Source organism: Nanorana parkeri, unplaced genomic scaffold (assembly GCF_000935625.1).
Source record: "Nanorana parkeri isolate BGI_ZX_2015 unplaced genomic scaffold, ASM93562v1 scaffold2307, whole genome shotgun sequence".
NCBI classification, from domain to species: Eukaryota; Metazoa; Chordata; class Amphibia; order Anura; family Dicroglossidae; genus Nanorana; species Nanorana parkeri.
The window spans coordinates 104,221-124,602 of record NW_017308575.1 but is presented as its reverse complement, the minus strand read 5'-3'; the positions used below and the strand labels follow the sequence as shown (position 1 = coordinate 124,602).

General features: G+C 41.0%; 1 protein-coding gene across 1 annotated transcript; it reads right to left on the bottom strand.

The window, feature by feature from the left end:
- Positions 1-13,980: 13,980 nt before the first annotated feature.
- On the bottom strand, positions 13,981-14,755 carry LOC108801343 (suppressor of cytokine signaling 3-like). The gene has a single exon (XM_018573267.1). It carries the CDS (start codon positions 14,642-14,644, stop codon positions 14,009-14,011), a length of 636 nt encoding a protein of 211 aa, XP_018428769.1. The 5' UTR covers positions 14,645-14,755; the 3' UTR covers positions 13,981-14,008.
- Between the last annotated feature and the right edge of the window lie 5,627 nt (positions 14,756-20,382).

The following is a 20,382-nucleotide window of genomic DNA, read 5'->3' as shown; positions in this document are numbered from 1 at the left end:
TTAGGGAGATCCTATCAGCTGCCTGCCTAATAGGCTTGTGGCTCTCTGTGCCTACATGGAGGTTGGAAAGGCTGGGGTGGCATGTGGTGAAAGTGCACCAGCATTTCTGACAGCCCAGTCTGCTCCTTCTGGTAATTGTGGGGTGCAACCAACATGCCAGTCACCCCACCCTAGGATAAACTGCTCAAAAGAGATGTATTGCCTAGGTGTTCCTAGTAGCTTCCTATCTTGTCATCCTTGGCCAGTGGTAGATCGATCAGATCCAGGCTGCCATCAATTTTAATAGCTTTAGGGAACTCGGCTATCTGCCACAGGATCCAGGCAGACAATAGGCTGAGGAAACCTCAGACTCTCTGGGCTAGATTCAGAGAAGGGGGGCCTGACCTAGTTGGATTGGCCCATTTCACTGATAGTTCCCCCATAGCAGTGGGCAGTGGCTGGTCCGAGGAAGACCGGTGGGCGCGTGGGTCACCACTGCAGTAGAGGGAGCATCTGCAATGCACATGTCATTACATTGAACTTACACATAATATCATTACTTTCAAAGACCATCATGGCTACAAGTTTCACTACAGCCTTTGCCTCTGAAGACCCACAAGGACCAGGTCCTGGCACACAGTTATTCCCCCACTGACTCTCCCCAGATTTACCCATGTGCATTGAGTCATTAGACAGTACCTTATGGCTTACTAGCTGAGGGCGCACTAATGTCACCTCTGCCCCAGTGTTGTGTCCCCTAGGCCAGTCATAACTGTGTCAACCACAGTGAGAGGCTGCAGAGCACCCGTAATATCTGGAAGAGCACAAGACACCAGGGCACACATTGGATGATTTGGTAGGTGGGACAGCCTTCTTTTTTTTGGGGCCGGACACACTGGGAAGACACACCTCAATGCTAACAAAACATCTCAAAAGCTGCTGGCTTGGCTTCAGGAGGTCCAGATGCCCTGGCCTTTGGCTATCTGGGAAAGAGGTTCTAGCTGCTTTTCCTCCTTTACAGCCGGTCCTGTGTCAGATATTTTATTACCTGCATAAGAACTGTCAATTTCTGCTGCTTGATCCACCATCTTTGGCTATCAGTCCAGTACAAGTTGTTGAACCCTTAACCAGGCAGGTGTGAATTAACTGACCTTAATCATTAGCTCCTGCATGGTGTCAAAGATGCTTATCCATTATCCAGTCCATTAAGCTGGAAATCAGTAAACTGCAAACAAGGTCAATGTGGCCATCATTAGGAACTTGTAGCAATGTCCTAAAGCACTTGCAGCACACCTCTGACGTAAGGTGGTACCAATTGGTTATAGTCTTTCTAATGGCCTTTTACTCCCTCCCTTGGCCCTCAGGAAGACTAAAAAATGCGTCCAGGGCCTTGTCCCCCAGTTCTGATGTGAGGTACTATGCCCATTGCTCTTTGGACAAGCAGTACTGATAATTCCTTTCAAGTTCCTGTAACAAAGTGTCCATAGCACCATCTCTGTCCATACTTAGGAACTCTTCCAGGGAAACTTTAAAGTCATTTTTTCCCTTGAATTCATGAAGAAGCAGACCCATTCTGCTGCAGTTGAAGTTCAGCTAACTTTAACTGGTGTTGATACTCTGCTTCTTGGAGCTCCAGCTGGTGTTGACACTCTATTTGTTGGAGCTCTGCCTAGTGTTGGCATTCTGCTTGCTGCACTGCAGAATGAACTAGAGGCTTAATTTGGATTGACTAAGCCCAGCAGTTGTAGGTTGGCCTCCAAGAATGTAATCTTGTTGTTAGGCTGATCACTCTGGACTTTTCATCTGGTTCATTCCAGTTGGCGGTAAGAATTGCTCCTCCTCTTGGGTGTCATGAGCCATTCCCTGTGATGGTCCCTTAAGGTCAGGCTGTACAATTCTGCACCTTCATGTAGCTCACCATGTATAATATGAGAATATTCTGACACGAGCGATGTCAGAATAGAAAAAAATTAAAAATTTCCCACTGAAAAGCATTGGGACATTACTACTGGCTATTTCAATTTGCAATAGCCAATAGTAAACTAGCATTGTACCCGCCCTCTGCTGCAGTTCCCCATCAGCAGAGGGCGGGTACAATGCTAGTAGTAGTACCAGGCATTTTCATGAGTACTTGTAATCGCAGGTTGCTGCCCAGGTGAGATCGCAGCCTTCTGCTCTGTTTGGATGTATTGTGCTGCTGTGGGGGATCATATATTGTGCTGCTGTGGGGGATCATATATTGTGCTGCTGTGGGGGATCATATATTGTGCTGCTGTGGGGGATCATATATTGTGCTGCTGTGGGGGATCATATATTGTGCTGCTGTGGGGGATCATATATTGTGCTGCTGTGGGGGATCATATATTGTGCTGCTGTGGGGGATCATATATTGTGCTGCTGTGGGGGATCATATATTGTGCTGCTGTGGGGGATCATATATTGTGCTGCTGTGGGGGATCATATATTGTGCTGCTGTGGGGGATCATATATTGTGCTGCTGTGGGGGATCATATATTGTGCTGCTGTGGGGGATCATATATTGTGCTGCTGTGGGGGATCATATATTGTGCTGCTGTGGGGGATCATATATTGTGCTGCTGTGGGGGATCATATATTGTGCTGCTGTGGGGGATCATATATTGTGCTGCTGTGGGGGATCATATATTGTGCTGCTGTGGGGGATCATATATTGTGCTGCTGTGGGGGATCATATATTGTGCTGCTGTGGGGGATCATATATTGTGCTGCTGTGGGGGATCATATATTGTGCTGCTGTGGGGGATCATATATTGTGCTGCTGTGGGGGATCATATATTGTGCTGCTGTGGGGGATCATATATTGTGCTGCTGTGGGGGATCATATATTGTGCTGCTGTGGGGGATCATATATTGTGCTGCTGTGGGGGATCATATATTGTGCTGCTGTGGGGGATCATATATTGTGCTGCTGTGGGGGATCATATATTGTGCTGCTGTGGGGGATCATATATTGTGCTGCTGTGGGGGATCATATATTGTGCTGCTGTGGGGGATCATATATTGTGCTGCTGTGGGGGATCATATATTGTGCTGCTGTGGGGGATCATATATTGTGCTGCTGTGGGGGATCATATATTGTGCTGCTGTGGGGGATCATATATTGTGCTGCTGTGGGGGATCATATATTGTGCTGCTGTGGGGGATCATATATTGTGCTGCTGTGGGGGATCATATATTGTGCTGCTGTGGGGGATCATATATTGTGCTGCTGTGGGGGATCATATATTGTGCTGCTGTGGGGGATCATATATTGTGCTGCTGTGGGGGATCATATATTGTGCTGCTGTGGGCGGATCATGTATTGGGCTGCTGTGGAGGGATCATGTATTGTGCTGCTGTGGGGGGATCATGTATTGGACTGCTGTGGGGGGGGATCATGTATTGGGCTGCTCTGGGGGGATTATGTATTGGGCTGCTGTAGGGGGAATCATGTATTGTGCTGCTCTGCGGACCATGTATTGTGCTGCTCTGTGGACATGTATTGTGGTCTGCAGACATCTGTATTTAGCCCTGGTGAGAAACTGCCCTAAAATCAGTTTGTGTTGTTTTAGAAAAAGTCACATGTCACTTTAAGAAAAAGTATCGGTAATTGGTATCGGCAAGTACATGAGGGCAAGTACTTGTACTTGGTCTTAAAAAAGTGGTATCTGGACATCCCTAGTATGATGTATATAAAAAGTTAAATATTATTGCAGATACCAGCAGCAACCTCCCAAGCCCCGCAGTTATAGCTGAACATGTGCTTTAGCACTTTCTGATAGTGAAGAAGTTTGCCCACAACATCCTTCCTCCTGCACATTTTATTAGCCAGTGAGACATCCCCTCATAGTTAAGGGGCAATAGAGGTTTGCAGGAGGCAGGAAGTAATGGCAAGTTACCCAGAAGTGTCAGACTTTTTCTTGTTGGAATTTGGCCATAACAGCAGATATCAGAGGGTGCTGCAGATATGTTCAGGAACCTGTTGAAAATCAGGAGAAAGAAACAGTATATGGGAGTATTGAAAAAATACTTTATTGGCTCACATGATTTAAAAGCTTGATTGTAAATCCCCTTCCAAAAATGTATTTTTGAGTTATTTCAAATGAATTGACAATGTTGTCAACTACACCAATATCTTGCACATGTCAATGAGCTAAACACAGGCGATCATACTTACAAGAACTCATACTGTATGAGGAGCCTCTTCACAGTTCTGATTATATGGTCCTCACATTCACAATGTAGATATACACTGTATAAGAACACACTTAAAGTGTATCTAAACCCAAAAACAAAAATGTGTACTACTGTCTTATTTTTTTTTGGCTCAAAAAAACACACTAAGTCTTATTTTCGGGGTAGGTCATATATTTTTTTTATGTACAACAATCCAAAGTTAACGCAAATCCAAATTAAATAATCCAAATTGGCAAAGTTAAGAATAGAGTGATCAGGGCAATCAGGGGTGCCATACCTTTCCAAGAGCAATTTGGTAACCAATCGCTGGCCAGAATGAGCGAAACGCACTTTCACTAACGATTCCTCACAGGCGGAGCGCATTTGGTATCACTCCGCCTGTGACAGGAGCTGGCGCTATAGAGGAAGCATCGGCTTATGCGTTTATGCTCCCTCCGCTGCCTCCTCGCTTCCTTTAGTGCTGGCTTCATTGGCACTGCTGATTCTCTCCCACGACTCTTCAAGTTCCCCCTTATGCCACCACCGTCCCTGGGAATGGTCACAACTAGGTCTTATTTTCGGGGTAGGTCTTATATTTTAGCAATTCCTAAAAAATAGTACTAGGTCTTAATTTTGGGGTAGGTCTTATTTTCGGGGAAACAGGGTACATGTCAGCTTACCAATCCTGTATTAGATTTATTTTTTAGCCTCTGGTGATCAGGCCAAGTACACACTTTCTGTCTCAGTTAACCTTTGTAGGCACCATTGTGAGTGCATTAACCCTGTAATTTATGCTTTTGCTGCACAGCTTGGTCTGTTAAAGAAAGTTGAAAAATAACAGACTTATTAGCTTTGAAAATCAGGAGAAAGAAACAGTATATGGGAGTATTGAAAAAATACTTTATTGGCTCACATGATTTAAAAGCTTGATTGTAAATCCCCTTCCAAAAATGTATTTTTGAGTTATTTCAAATGAATTGACAATGTTGTCAACTACACCAATATCTTGCACATGTCAATGAGCTAAACACAGGCGATCATACTTACAAGAACTCATACTGTATGAGGAGCCTCTTCACAGTTCTGATTATATGGTCCTCACATTCACAATGTAGATATACACTGTATAAGAACACACTTAAAGTGTATCTAAACCCAAAAACAAAAATGTGTACTACTGTCTTATTTTTTTTTGGCTCAAAAAAACACACTAAGTCTTATTTTCGGGGTAGGTCATATATTTTTTTTATGTACAACAATCCAAAGTTAACGCAAATCCAAATTAAATAATCCAAATTGGCAAAGTTAAGAATAGAGTGATCAGGGCAATCAGGGGTGCCATACCTTTCCAAGAGCAATTTGGTAACCAATCGCTGGCCAGAATGAGCGAAACGCACTTTCACTAACGATTCCTCACAGGCGGAGCGCATTTGGTATCACTCCGCCTGTGACAGGAGCTGGCGCTATAGAGGAAGCATCGGCTTATGCGTTTATGCTCCCTCCGCTGCCTCCTCGCTTCCTTTAGTGCTGGCTTCATTGGCACTGCTGATTCTCTCCCACGACTCTTCAAGTTCCCCCTTATGCCACCACCGTCCCTGGGAATGGTCACAACTAGGTCTTATTTTCGGGGTAGGTCTTATATTTTAGCAATTCCTAAAAAATAGTACTAGGTCTTAATTTTGGGGTAGGTCTTATTTTCGGGGAAACAGGGTACATGTCAGCTTACCAATCCTGTATTAGATTTATTTTTTAGCCTCTGGTGATCAGGCCAATTACACACTTTCTGTCTCAGTTAACCTTTGTAGGCACCATTGTGAGTGCATTAACCCTGTAATTTATGCTTTTGCTGCACAGCTTGGTCTGTTAAAGAAAGTTGAAAAATAACAGACTTATTAGCTAGATCACCAGAATAAAGGAAAAGGGCCTAAAAAAGAAAGCTTATGCAGCCACCACATCTAAGAATTGGTAAAATGCAACATATTATATTTTTGCTTTTGGGTTGAGATAGGCTTTATGACTTGAACCAAACGCCATCACTGTGAGTGTTAGGCTAGAATCTCACATGAACATGTGTGCCATGAACATACCATGTCCAAAGGTAAATCATTCATCATATAATAAGATTGCGTACGAGAGCCCTTAGATGATCCCAAACTTGCCACACAGATGAGCTTGGAACATAAACATAACAGTCAATTTACGCTTACTCACTGATAGCCAAAGTTAGCGCACTTTCCTCACTGATATGAGAAATAGACAAAGCCTGTGTATATCACAATTTCTCTCATCCAAAATGCTTGTGTACACCCAACATTATCTATGGAAACAAACAAGGCACAACATGTTTTAGGGAGATACAAGTTCAATGCACGTGTCTGTGCTCTAGGTGCCTGAACTAGATTGTTTTATGCCAGAGTATCTTTAGTAACATATAATGCCTCTCACCCAGATTTTTTATACAGATTATAGACAAAACTAATAAATAATAAACTATAGCTATTAGATAAGAGTCTAATATGTGATAAGAGTTTAAATGTGTCTTTTATGTGTTTTACACAATTTACTATTCTAGATACTGCCTATACATTTATCATAACTGGGTTTTCTGTAAAACTGGGATTTTGGACCCTTGGAGTGAAGCAAAAAATGAAGGCAAGACTTTTCTTCTTATAGCAAATCTTAGCCTTGGATTTACTTAAACTAATGAGGTTACTGGTGTGCTTATCCTTTTCAGAGGATTTTTACAGTGTCTTTCTTAGTCCTCCTGGGAAGAAACAAGGCTAACCTAGCCCGTAGAGAGACTGTTCCATAGTGACATAGTATTTGGGGTTGAAAAAAGACATTAAAAAATAGTGAAAAGTGTAAAAAAATTAAAAATAAGGGACAAATAAATGAATGTATGTATTGCATTTTTTTTTTAGCTGTGCTGGTTTTGTTAAAAAAAAATACTACAAATCAAAACTGGGAAAAAAAGTTATTTTTTACGTTTTTTCCTTTTTTACGTTTTTAATTTGTATTTGTCCTAAGTGAGGCGTTAGACACACATATGTGATATAAATATATAGCCCTATCTGTCCTCTAAAAAACAATATATAATATGTGTGGGTGCACTTTGTAAGAAAGTATATTACTGACGTGGAAGAATCACACAGCAAAAATGTCAAAAGTGTGTCAGTCATTTACGAACAGAAACCAAAAACAAGCTCAGTCATGAAGGGGTTAATGTAACTGGGCACAAAGTTCACTTTCCTGTCAGAGTGGGCCTTTAGCTTTTTAGAGGCTCGAGCCCAAAATGATGCTCTGAATCATGACTGGTTTAAATCAGAAATCCTAGCTCAACTAGGGGAGATGATGGAGGTTAAAGCCCCACAAATACACTAGTAAAACTTACATCCAGGGCTTTTAACCATAGTCCCAGATGCATGACTTGATTCAGTTATTGACCAAATGGATGCAATCCAAGTCATTGTTGGGTCCACAAATGGTAAGACGTGCTGGACCAGAACCTGCAGTCCCTCCCCTTCATCCTCCATTGGGTGAGCTATGGGGACCCCAAAATGGCAGTGAAACTGGTTGAGATGAAGTGACAGAAGTGCTGAGATAATGTTGAGATTAAAGAGGAACTTTACCCATATCTTTGAAATAACGAATACACATTTATAAATGTTTAGTAATGGCATTCTACAAACAGATACTCATAGATAATTGAATTCTTTGCATACCTTATTTTTCTTTTCCTCCACACTCTCTTCTTACTTCCTAGAACTCTGGTACATGTGACCATGCACATCATCCCAGGAGAGGAAATGCCTTTCCCTGAAATCTCATGAGATTACCCAGCAATGCTCTGCTGATGTAACCTTCCCAGGATGCAACGCTTGGGGACAATGACATCATTTGTGCCAAAGAGTACCAGGAAGTAGAAAAATTGTGATTGTAAGTAAAACAAAACTATATGTGTTTAACTAGTGAATGTAAGATGATTTCATATCAGCATGCAGAGCTGCATGCTGATGTGATTTTTAGTGAAGGGGGGTAAAGGTCCACTTTAAGTGTCAGAGCTTTGTTTGTCAGAACAGCCTTTTTTTCTAAAATAAATTACATTTTTGACATTTTAATTTATTTGAAATATAAAACAATACATAATATTTTTTTCCACTGCATATTTGCATTATTATTTATAATACCTGCATGCTGTACTTTGTCTTCAGCATATCCTACATTTGTAGAGATAAGCACTGCTAGACGAGAAAAGCAAGTATGGACTAACTTGTTGAGCTGATAGTGGCAGAAGCAAGAACATATAAGTAGAGTGGCAAGAAAAAGTATGCGAACCCATTGGAATTAACTGGTTTGCTGCAGTAATTTGCCATAAAATGTGATCTGATCCTCATCTATAGTAAGTCACAATAGACAAACACAATGTGTTTAAGCTGATAACACACAAACAATTCTAAATTCTCATGTCTATATTGAACACACCCATTAAACATTCACAGTGCTGCAGGAAAAAGTAAGTGAACCCTCGGTGTTACTAGCTGGTCAAACCTCCTTTGGCAGCAATGACTGCAAGCAAGTGCTTTCGGTAGCTCTGGATCAGAACAGGACAACATTCAGGAGGAATTTTTGACCACTCCTCGTTACAAAACTGCTTTAGCTCAGACACATGTCTGGAGTGAATGGCTCTCTTGAGTGTAACAACATTGGAATTTTAAACAGATCTCAGCTGAGGAGGGAGGGCTTGCGATGATCGCAAGTATGATCTGCCTGTCCAAGATGGGCAGATCGTACGAGATTTTAATGACCTCACAACCATCGCATAACGAAAGTCAGCTTAAAGCACAATAATACACTGCTCAACAACGTTACGCCTCCCCCCCTGCACAAATATAATAATAAAATTCCCCCCGCGCACAAAAAATAATACACCCCCCCACACTTAAAATAATATACTGCCCCCTTATTAACCCTCCAAACATAAAAAAATACGCTCCCCCCTTATTAACCCTCCACACATAAAAGAATATACTCTCCCCCTTATTAACCCCCCCAAACACATAAAATAATACACTTCCCCCTTATTAACCCCCCCACATAAAATATTACACTCCCCCTTATTAATCCCCCCACATAAAATATTACACTCCCCCTTATTAACCCCCGCACATAAAATAATATTTAGATTTAGGCGGTCTAGCCCTAAAAAGTGATATGTCTTACATAGAATCATAAAAAATATAAAAATAAAATTAATAGTACAATAGTGCTGTGGAAAAACAGAAAATGATTGGGACAATTACTGTTTGTATTTACTGCGCACAATTTACTGCGCACACATTTACTGTTTGTAACTTTTGCTGCTTCTGTTGCTCACATACATTCTTTCGGCCAGAGCTCAGAACTGTCAGAGCTCCGGCCGAAGCCAGAGCTGACAGGAGCTGCAGACCGTGGAGCTTCTCCCGCAAGTCAGGTACGGGGTCTGCGACCGTGTGCCTGACATGTCAGCTGGCTGCGGGCCACATAGTACCGCCTCGCGGGTTGGAGTTCGGCCGCGAGCCGGTACTTGGAGACCCAAATTTTCCTTATTTTTACTCGCAAAATGCGAGCAGGTGAGTGGAAATTTTGAGCCCTGCATCAGAGTGAATTAAAGTAGCGCACCAATAAGAATACCCAGAGTTGTAGATACTTCATATTATTTGCCAGAAGTATTATTTGGCTAGTCCCCCATAATACTCTAGGAATTCTCACTGTTCCCCAACAGTAAAGTAACACAGAAATATACAGTATAGTTTAGAGCCTAAAGCTAAAGGGTCATCAGAGTATATATACTTGCCTTAAGTCAGAAAGTCCACACAGAGTGCACAAGGGAAGGCGCTGCGGTTTAGCTGAGTCCAATAAGTCCACGCAGAGTGCACAAGGGAAGGTGCAGCGGTTTTAGCTGTGTCGGAAAGCCCATACTGAGTGCACTTTGGGTGGTCTGTATATTCCAGGAACTTATACCTTCAGGATGGAGAGCGGTGAGGTAAGTATAATTCCAAATTCTTTTATTTTAAATTCACAGACAACAACACATATACAGGTCATACATACATACAAACACAAATTCCCCTATACTGCTAACATTCCGGTCTTCCCCTCCACCCCAAGTCCATCTTGCTTCATATCTCGTCTCTCAGGCCATTATACATCATCCAAGGAGACCAAATTAGCTCAAATTTTTGTTCATTGTCATGAAGTATGCTGTTCATCTTTTCATGTATCATTATCCATAACATTTTTGACTTAAATTGTTTAAAGGGGGTTTTGTGAGATGCCATTACCCTCTCGAGGGCTCAACACCACCGCCATCTTAGTCTTGCCGCCGTCTTAGCGCCCTGCGCCTCCTTCTTTTTAGGTGGTCTCCCGGTCATTGCTGATTTTCAGTCCGGTGATGGGGGACCCCCCGGCTGCCTTCTCTGTTTGCTATAATCTACCCGCTCGTGTTCGTTACGGGAGCGGAGGTTCAGTTCCGTACTAGGTGCGAGGCTCACGGACCGGACATCCGATCCGCCTTACTCCGCGTGAATGCGCCCCCGGTGAGGTAAGTATAGAGGGGTTTTACTTACCGAATGGAGAGCGATGTGGTTGTGGGAGTGGAAATACTCTGCATAAGCCACATTGCTTGAATGCTCAGTGTTTCAAACTTCCTGGCTTTAAGCCGACTAGAGAGAAGCAGCAGTGTGACACAGTGGGACCCGATTGGTCAGTAGGCTGTGCTGAGCTCCTTTCCCAGAAGACCGGGTAATTATATTACACAGAGGCTGCAAAGCAAGCCCAAATCAGGATGTTTCCTTCACCATACTTCACCGTTGGGGATGATGTTTTGATCTTGGTAAGCTGTGCCCTTTTTGCACCATAACATAGTGCTGAGTATTCTTCCCAAACAATTCCACTTTTCTTTCATCGGTCCACAAAACATTTTGCCAGTAGCATTGCAGTTTGCCAAGGTGCTCTTTGCCACACTTCAGACGCGCAGCAATTTCATTTCAGAAAGCAGCAGTTTCCTCAGTGGTAATCTGCCATGGGCACCCTGCCAGTTCAAAGATTTACAGTTCCAGTGATATCTTCAAGCCTTTAGCTGTTACTCGTGGGTTCTTCTTTACCTCACTGAGGATTCTGCGTTGTGCCTTGGGAGTCATCTTGGCTGGGCACCCACGAGTAAGAGTAGCCACAGTACTAAACTGTCTCCATTTATAGACAATTTGTCTAACTGTCGACTGATGGATACCTAAACACTTTGAGATTGCTTTGTATCCATCTCCAGCCTTATGCAGATCAACTACTCTTGATAACTTCAGAGAGCTCCTTTTTGTGAGGTATGGTTCACATCAGTTGATGCTTCTCATGAACATCAATCTTAAAATCTTTGAGTGTCTTTTATCAATCAAAGTTGTTTTAAACCATACCTCTAAACTCGTTTCATTAATTGGACTCTACGTGTGCAAGCTACTGACTCCCATTGGCTTTCGTTGAAGTAATTAATCTATGGTTTCACTTACTTTTTCATGCAGCACTGTGAATGTTTAATGGTTGTGTTCAATACACGAGAAATTAGAATTGTTTGTATGTTATCAGCTTAAGCACATTTTGCTTTTCTATTGTTGTGACTTAGATGAGGATCAGATCACATTTTATGTCAAATTACTGCAGAAAATGAGTTAATTCCATGGGCTTCACATACTTTTTCTTGATACTGTATTTTAAAACGGGCTCTGAAATACTATTAGATTTTATTTAATAAAATATAATACATACCCCCACACTAACCACCAATACTTGAGGGCGATTTTCCAGTGACAACCAAAAGATTACATCTACAGTGACCATTAATGTTAGTGCACACCACATGTTTACCATCTGCATTTTATTATTATTATTGTGTATTTAATTCCAAGTTTGTTACTAAAAAATGTCATATACAGCAGGTGGATGCTAAAATGGTCTACCCTAGCTGTCAGATACTGTAGGTATGCCACATTATTTATTATTTTATTTAAAATGTTCTACATTTAACTGATCATACTAATATACTATGATATGTAGCTATAATAATTAGCGAGTGTTCCCCAAGACCTTAAAATTATTTCAAGGGTTTCTGGGTAGTGAAAAGGCTGAGAAAGGCTGGTCTATGGCAATGCAAAAGAAGCTTGAAGAAGCTTAGAAAAAGGTCAAATGCAAGCCAGAAGGAAGTCAGAAGCAGCTGTAAAGCAACTCATAATGATCTTTAAGGGCCTGTTCACACTATATCCAATGTGTTCCGGCATGGTTAGTGGCTGGAACGCAATGGATCACATAGAGCAAGCCTCCCTGCATTCTGGGGCAATTAATGTTAATGGCACCACAGACACGCCTCCCGCCCATAGTGAGCTCGCCAGCACCAGGACGCATGGTATAGCAATGCCTATTTTTTGCAATCGCACCACACCAGAACACAGGGCATTGCTATACCACGCATTTCCTATGCGGGCAATCGTACTGTGGGTGGGGGGCGTGTCACAGGTATGAACGGGCCCTTAAGCCGATAGTCAAGCAGAATGAAGCTGAAAGCAGGCGGCATTTGCCCGTATACAGAAGCCCTTATACAAATCAGTTGCCTGCTGCTGTATTTTGCCTTGTGACCTGACACAAAGTTACAGCATTACAATTTAGGGCCCATTCACACCACTCTGTTGCAGTAATGCATGTTACGCTTGTTGGTGCACTAGTACCATTCATTGTAAACGGCACCCCAACGAACCTTCCCAATGCGATCTACTTTATATGCAGAACTACTTTTACAATGTGAAGACAGCAAAAAAAGGAGAAAGTAGAGTTGGTTTCATGTTTTCTGAACTATAAGGATCATTCTGACTCTCCTACAGTTCTCTTGCTGCATTTAGCCACAAATGGCCAAAAGTGAGATATGATTCAAGAAAAAACATTTTTATAATGTGTACATTTTCAGACTTTGTGTTACACCCTGCTGCCTTAGGCACTGCTCAACAAGTGCCATTATGGTAAATACAGCCCTGTAAGTGATCACTGAAGGAGGAAAAACTGAAGAAATGCTACCTCCTGCCTACAACAGACAAGTGACATATTTCTCTGAACATCATCAATATTCCACGTATCTCATTAGCATGATAGCCTCATTATGGAATTATTTTACAGTATCATTTAATAAATTCTTTCATTAACTTTAAAAAAAAAAATCAACATAAACAGAAAAGCTGATGTGTAAAGTGCAGAAACCCATATAAAACAAGATTTAAGCTTACCAAATCAGGACAGTGTCAAATTAATTGTAAGTGGTTGATGTGAGATACTGTAATTTCTGTTTGTCTCTGGAGAAGCTTGTGGCACATAAGCTAACAATGATTGGGGACTTTTTCTGCAAACTGTACTGTGGTAAAATTGTGTAATCCAAGGTTTACATACAGTAAATGAACAAGATCAGAATTTTAACCAGTAAATGTAAGATATATTTAATATCATATCAAAGGGAATTTTAAAAAAACAGGTCCCGTGTTTGCAGAAGAATGGAACAAATAGTAACATTAGCTAGTTAATCAATCATCAACACTATCGTGGTATGCTGCTAAATTAGAAATGCACTTTAACCAAACAAATAAGCAAACATGAACCATTGCTGTCAACCCAATTATATAAGCTACAGTTTATAACTATTACATGTATAGAAATATTGTACTGCTCTCTACACCAAACCAAACAAATTTTACCAAACAATGGAAACAAAGAGACTGGCATGAGGGTATTTTAGTAGTGCACTTAAAAGTGTCCCAGCCTAAATAAACATCTAGTTTTGAAAGGCATTCCGAAGCATCTTAGACACAGGAAGTTCCTCCAAATTCCCATCTGAGCCAGATGCTCCTGCAGGCATGTTGGCCACCACTGTCTGTTTACATAAATATTGTAGAGACACAACTTTACAATTTAGTGGTTGCCTAAGCATTAGAGGGACAGGCTGTTCCTTCCCTTCAATGTAGCACAAAGTAGAGTCAGTCTCCCCTGCTGCTGTCAATCTCATGTAATGCTCAACCAGCTTAACCACGCATGGAAAGGTTGGGGGGCTCTCTGTTCCTGCCACCGTCTCTAGGTAGAAAGAGGTGCCCTCAAGTTTAATGCGCAGGTTGGTAATTCCAGCAGATGTACGAAGACTCAGAGTAAACAGGTGATGATGGTCTGAAGAGTCACGAATGAGAAAGGACCCAACAGGCTGGTTGGATAGAAGTTTTTTGGCATCAGTACCAGAAAGAGTGCTCCAGTAGTAGCCACTAGCCTCCAACCTTTCGAGCGCTGTTTCCACCCTTTCATAGTCCCCACAAAAAGACTTGTAGTGGTAGGAGAGCTGGGCATCCTGTGAGCTCATGGCTGCAAGGAAGAATGATGGGCAGAAACAATGATGGAAGGAACTCCAACAAAGTATTACCATCGTCAAGCTAATAAACTTGAACTGATGCACTTTGTGAGAAGGAAGACCAAGGCTGATCCAGGTATGACTTCTGCACTATGATTAGTGCTTACCGCTGTCCATCTTCTTCACTCACCTGTAAGGAACATTAAACAAAAAAAAAATATTACCTTATGAAACAATACCTCTTTATTAAATTGTCTGCTATACTTTTTAAAACTTTAAGTTCACCCCAAATTGCAGATTAGTGTTAATTTGACTGCTATCTTTGCGTTCCAAGCCAGTGGATTTTGCCTCTGAATATGTTCTCCATCATAGTCATTAGTACTGAACTTGGTCTTTGAGCTTTGTGCATCAGTTCTTGCACCTAAAGCCCTGGATGTAAACATAAGCAGTCAACAGGACTAATGGGAGAAACATGGAGTATGAGAAAACAAATTATTACCAAAACAACTTGTTTTTTTCTTTGATATTATGTGAAAATTAAAAAGGCATTCAAATGGTTGCTAGTTAAGCAACAGCATCACTTTTGTTAGTTTGCCGTAGTTTTGATAACTTAGACCTGAAATCTGTAACTCCAGCCAAAATAACTTGGTTTTGGTTAGAGTGGAAAAAAATGAAAAGGTTTTGTTATTGCTCGAGAGGTAAAATACTTAAAAGATCCGTGCTCCTAATCTAAAAAATAAATAATTAGTAAAAAGCTGTCTTTCTCCCCACTGGGGTAGATCTCCCTAATTTCTTGTCCCAGTGATGGTGAATACTAAAAGAGTAATGAGGGGACATCTCTCCAAAATAGATGCAGACAACAATAAAAACACATTTTTTAAGTAAAGTAAGAAAGAGTCTGTTTTGACCGCTTTGTTAGTTCCCCTCTCTACCTGTTCCAGATCAGAATAAAGGCCAATGGAGAGTCTAAACTTTCCCCATGGTATCCAGGAAATAACTTTTGGCTAAAAAGCAGTACTGATTACATAGGTGAAAATTAATCTTCTAATTCATATCAATAAGATCTAATTGTTTTCATGTCTATATGGCACTGGAAATGCAGTTTAATTGATAACAGAACATAAACAAAACTTAATGAAAGAAAACCGATAATACAAAATTAGAAACCTGTGAGAGGAATTTGTCAAAACTGGATCATACAAAATATGGAGCAGCTGTGCATGCAAACCAATCAGCTTCTCTCTTTCATTTTCAAATCTTAACTGAACAAACTGGAGAAAAATTAAATGGTTTCCATGGGCACCTGCTCCAGATTCTGTCTGTTCCAGTTTTGATAAATCCCCCCCTATGTTGTTTACTAATAACAGCTTGTGAACATATCAGAAAGATATCAGCAAGATCTCATAATTATCAAAGACCAAATGGTTCCCACTAATCAATGTCATTAAAGAGTCCAGATGGAACACGTTGCTTAATCAATGGTCAAGAAAAGCCATAGCCTTTGTATTTATATAGAAAAATATAAATGTTTTATTAACCCCCCAAAAGGGCCCCAATCACATATAAATGCAAATATCAAATTCTATAAAATATATTGGTCCCCATGAACCACCCCCCCCCTCCCACATAAAACAAATAATAAATGAAAAAACAATCTGGCTCAATGTGCATTCCTGATGATTATTCAGGTGTAAGATAAGTAATTACTTATCCCCATCCACTTGGGATGGAAGCATGTGTATACATAAGCAGCCAACTTGGATATTTATGTGTCCACATAGGTGGAATCCATTCCTTCAAGAGGGCATATTGTAGAAACAAAATCCACTGAAAAGACTTTAGGTGGTGGAGTGCCGTTTGATAAATAGAATTTCCAGAGATGAATTTAAATATCAGGAATAACTTCATAGGAGTATGGTGGTGACACCCTGTGCTTCCTGAGGTGCTTGATACTACAAGTACCCTGTTACACAGTATCCATATGAATTATAATTATAACTGTAACTATACTGTCTCCTCCATTTTGTAAAGTGCTGCGCAAATTGTTGGTGCTATATAAATCCTGCATAATAAAAACAGCGTTCAAACATTGTACTTAATATACACTTGTTTGTTTGTTTTTCACCAAAGATATGTAGCAGAATATGTTTTGGCCTAAATTTATGAAGAAATATTATTTATGTGCAATGTTTCATCGCTTAACAGAGGGAAAACAGGTTTTGTTTTCAAAATTTTCGGTAATTTGTTTCCTTTTTATATAGTAGAAAAAACAAAACCCAGGCTATTAAATACCACCAGTTGGCTTCAATACTTTCAGTCAATGACCTGGAACAATTTTAGAGGTAAGAAATTCTTACCTTCTCAGACTTTAATTTGCTGCATGCTCTTTTCTGGTCTTAATTACACCCTGCTTGTTCTAGGTCTGTGACCAAAAGTACTGAAGCCAGGCACAGCATGGCAACTATCTTTTTGAGGAGGCCAGCAATTACAGTCCACATATTTCTCTTATGCCAGGTATATTTTAACATAACCTGCATGAATTAGAATAAGGGTTTTTGGGAAATAAAAATGGGTTCAGGTCTGTTGCTCCCTCACACCCCCCCCCCCCCCCCCCCCCCACACACACCAAATGTTTACCTTATTAAGTAGCCACAAGTTCTATAACAAGGTTTGTTTTTATGGCAAAGTCAAAGTCTCAGCCGATATGGTTACAATTTGGTATTCGGTTACAATATGACCACGTACAGAAGATGCAAAGATATGTACATAATTTAAAGGAATTGAAATAACTTCCAGATTAACATAGACAGCTCATGTATGTAGATGTTATTTTCTCAAGATAATTGTAAGGGTAAAAAGACGAGGAGTAGAAATTCAGAAACAAGATGAGGTAAAAGTGAAATAAAGTAGATAGATGTGTAGGAGGCAAGAGGTGGAGTGGGCGGTGGTAGGGGGCTATCTAAATGCACTGCTCTGTAATGCTGAGCAGACAGGGGGATCATGTCAGACAAAAATGGCTTGGAACTTCATTCACACATTAGTGTTTTGCCGGGTGTATCTATAAACAAAAAAAGCAATACATTGTTATGCGGCTCATTCACACCTATGCGTTCGTACACGAGCACAAAAACGTAGATCGCGGCAATAAGTACATGTGTGATTTTCTGGACGATTTCAGCACATTCTATCCCCCAAAAGAGCGACGCTGTAGCTGCAAACGTGCAGAAAAATGTGCGTCTATTAAAATGTTAGCATTTTTGTGCTTGAAAAACGTGCTGAATTCAAAATGCTATGTGTGAATGGAGCCTTAGAAAACGATGCCACGATGCCTAGATATTTCTGGAGTGTTCTATCTATAACCAACTAATAAAACCGCGCTTAGGCATGATAGTAGAATAATCGGTATCAGCTACAATTGTCAAGTAAATTACTCTCAAATGATGAATGCACTGCGCTAAACCTTGAAAGTTATTTTTCCAAACCTCAAATATAAAGTGTCAATGTGCAATATCAAAAAATAGTATACTTCTCAACCAATTATTTTTATATAAATAAAAAAACTTGTGTGCCAACAAGCACCCAAATGTGCAATTCTCCTAAAGTGCAATAAAACTGCATATAAAGTCAACAATATAAAGCATGAATAATGTGTTAAAATTGCTCGAAATCCATATTCTAGTGTAGACTCTCTCCTTCCCCCAATAAATTATTCATCAAGGTGCATACAGTGTATATGGATGTAAGAAAGTGTCATCTTCCACCGAATATTTTGGCATGCAAAAAGTTTTCTTCAATCCACCGTGATCCAAACAAAGCCTTTTGGAAACGCACTTACCAGAATTTTAGGGCTACCCTAAATAGGATGAGCCATAAATGCTTTATTGCTGATGTTTCTCCTCTCCGTTAGATCTCCATAGGGTAAGATAAAGCTCACTCCTCTCAACTCTCTCCTATCCTGCAGCCTCGATACCTCGTGGTTCCAAGCTCAAACAGAAATTGAAATCCCTCTCATGGTATAATATTTCACAGTTCAATATTTATTGGAGAATAAAAACTAGGGGTGTATCGAAATTTCGGCCGACATGTGTCGGCGAAATGCCGAAAGTGCCGTCTTTCAGCCAAAATTGCGGTGCATCCATAGTTTCTCTCCTCCCCACTGTGCACTGCTCTGTGTCCCCTCTGACACAGCAGGGAGGAGAGAAACCGAATTTAATGGAGCAGATAATTAGTGGATCCATGAAGAGGGAGGTACAGCTACATCTATTTGATATATAGCAGTCCCTAGATAAAAAGGAAAGTGGGAGGAATCTGGGAAGGTGGGATGTGAAGGGTTGGAGATACATGGGCTGAGAGGGTAAAATGGAGGGAAAACTAATAGAGAGAAAGCAAGAAAAAGTGCAAGAAGAGTAGGTTGGGCATAGGAAGAGAGAATTCACCCAACAAATGTAAAAATATGTACAAAAATGGGAGAGGACCAAGATAAAAATTATACCTGGTCAAAGAAAACTAAGCAACAAAAAAACACACTCAACATGTAAGTACACACTGGAGGTGTGAAGCCTAAGGTAGGGGCGAGCTGGCCTCCGGGATGCATAGGAGCCAGTGGCTATTAAGAGCTATGGCTTTAGATTTTAACACCTCTCTCTGGGCAGGTTAATAACACCTCCTAGACTCCAATTATGCAAATTAAATCAACACCTGGTTGTGACTAACAGATTATGTGGCGACATTCACCATATTTATTCCCAGATCATTTCAAGTCATTCTGAATTGAGAAAGCTGGTTGGATGACCAGTGAAACATCTTCCAGTTGCCTTGACTTATTTTTTACAGATATGCCATGACCTGGATAAATGAGAACCTTCACAGACAAGTCCGTGCCGAATCAGGAAAGATGGAGAAGGCTTGTCGCACTCCTTACCGGATACCCCCGTTGTCAGGGAAGGGTGCTTGGAATGACTGCGGATGGTGCCGCAAGTTGCAAATCGTGTGAGAAACGTCACCAGCACACCAAAATCCTTTAAGGATCACCAATTGTAAATTTATTAAGAACTTATGTCAAATACACTGAGCATGCGCATAGCGTGGTCCGTCCAACACAACTGATGGAACACACGGCCATATTGCGGTCGAAGAGGCGAACTCAGTGGATCATTCTCTAGGCAACCGTCAATCCGACAATCTGGATCACACACGCCCATTGGCAGCTCTGACTCCTCTGCTGACAGCCCTTGTTGGACAGCACGATACCAGTCCTGCACGTTGCATGCGCCAGCAGGGAGCTCCTCTGCTTGTATACACCTCTGATTGGGCCGAACGGCAGCGTTCAGTCACCATGGCAACCCGACATCTGGCAACACAACGTGACGCCGGTTATAGACACGTTTCAGACCTCATTCCTGTACTATCTCACAAGGTAGCATTTCTGTAATCTCACATACCATTGATTTCAATAATAACCTATATTGACACTGGATTTGTTTTTCACATTGAAACTGACATAAGAAGTCTGCTTTTTCATGTATTCTAGACATGTTTACATGTCTATTTAAGCTCTCATTGTTGTTCGCAATTGTGTCATTGCTATGCCTGATGAAGGGACCCTGCATGGCCCCGAAAGCACTTCTGTATTTGACATAAGTTCTTAACAAATTTACGATTGGTGATCCTTTAAAGGATTTTAGTGTGCTGGTGTTGTTTCTCACATGATTTATATCTTCTGATAAACCCCTCTTTATAAATGTCTTTTATGGGTTCCGGTGCCCTAGTCTTCTGTGCCATAGGAGGATACATTTGTTGTGTGGATTGTGGAG

Coding starts and splice junctions, on each gene's coding strand:
- LOC108801343 (XM_018573267.1), bottom strand. CDS start 14,644: ATGGTAATACTTTGTTGGAGTTCCTTCCATCATTGTTTCTGCCCATCA.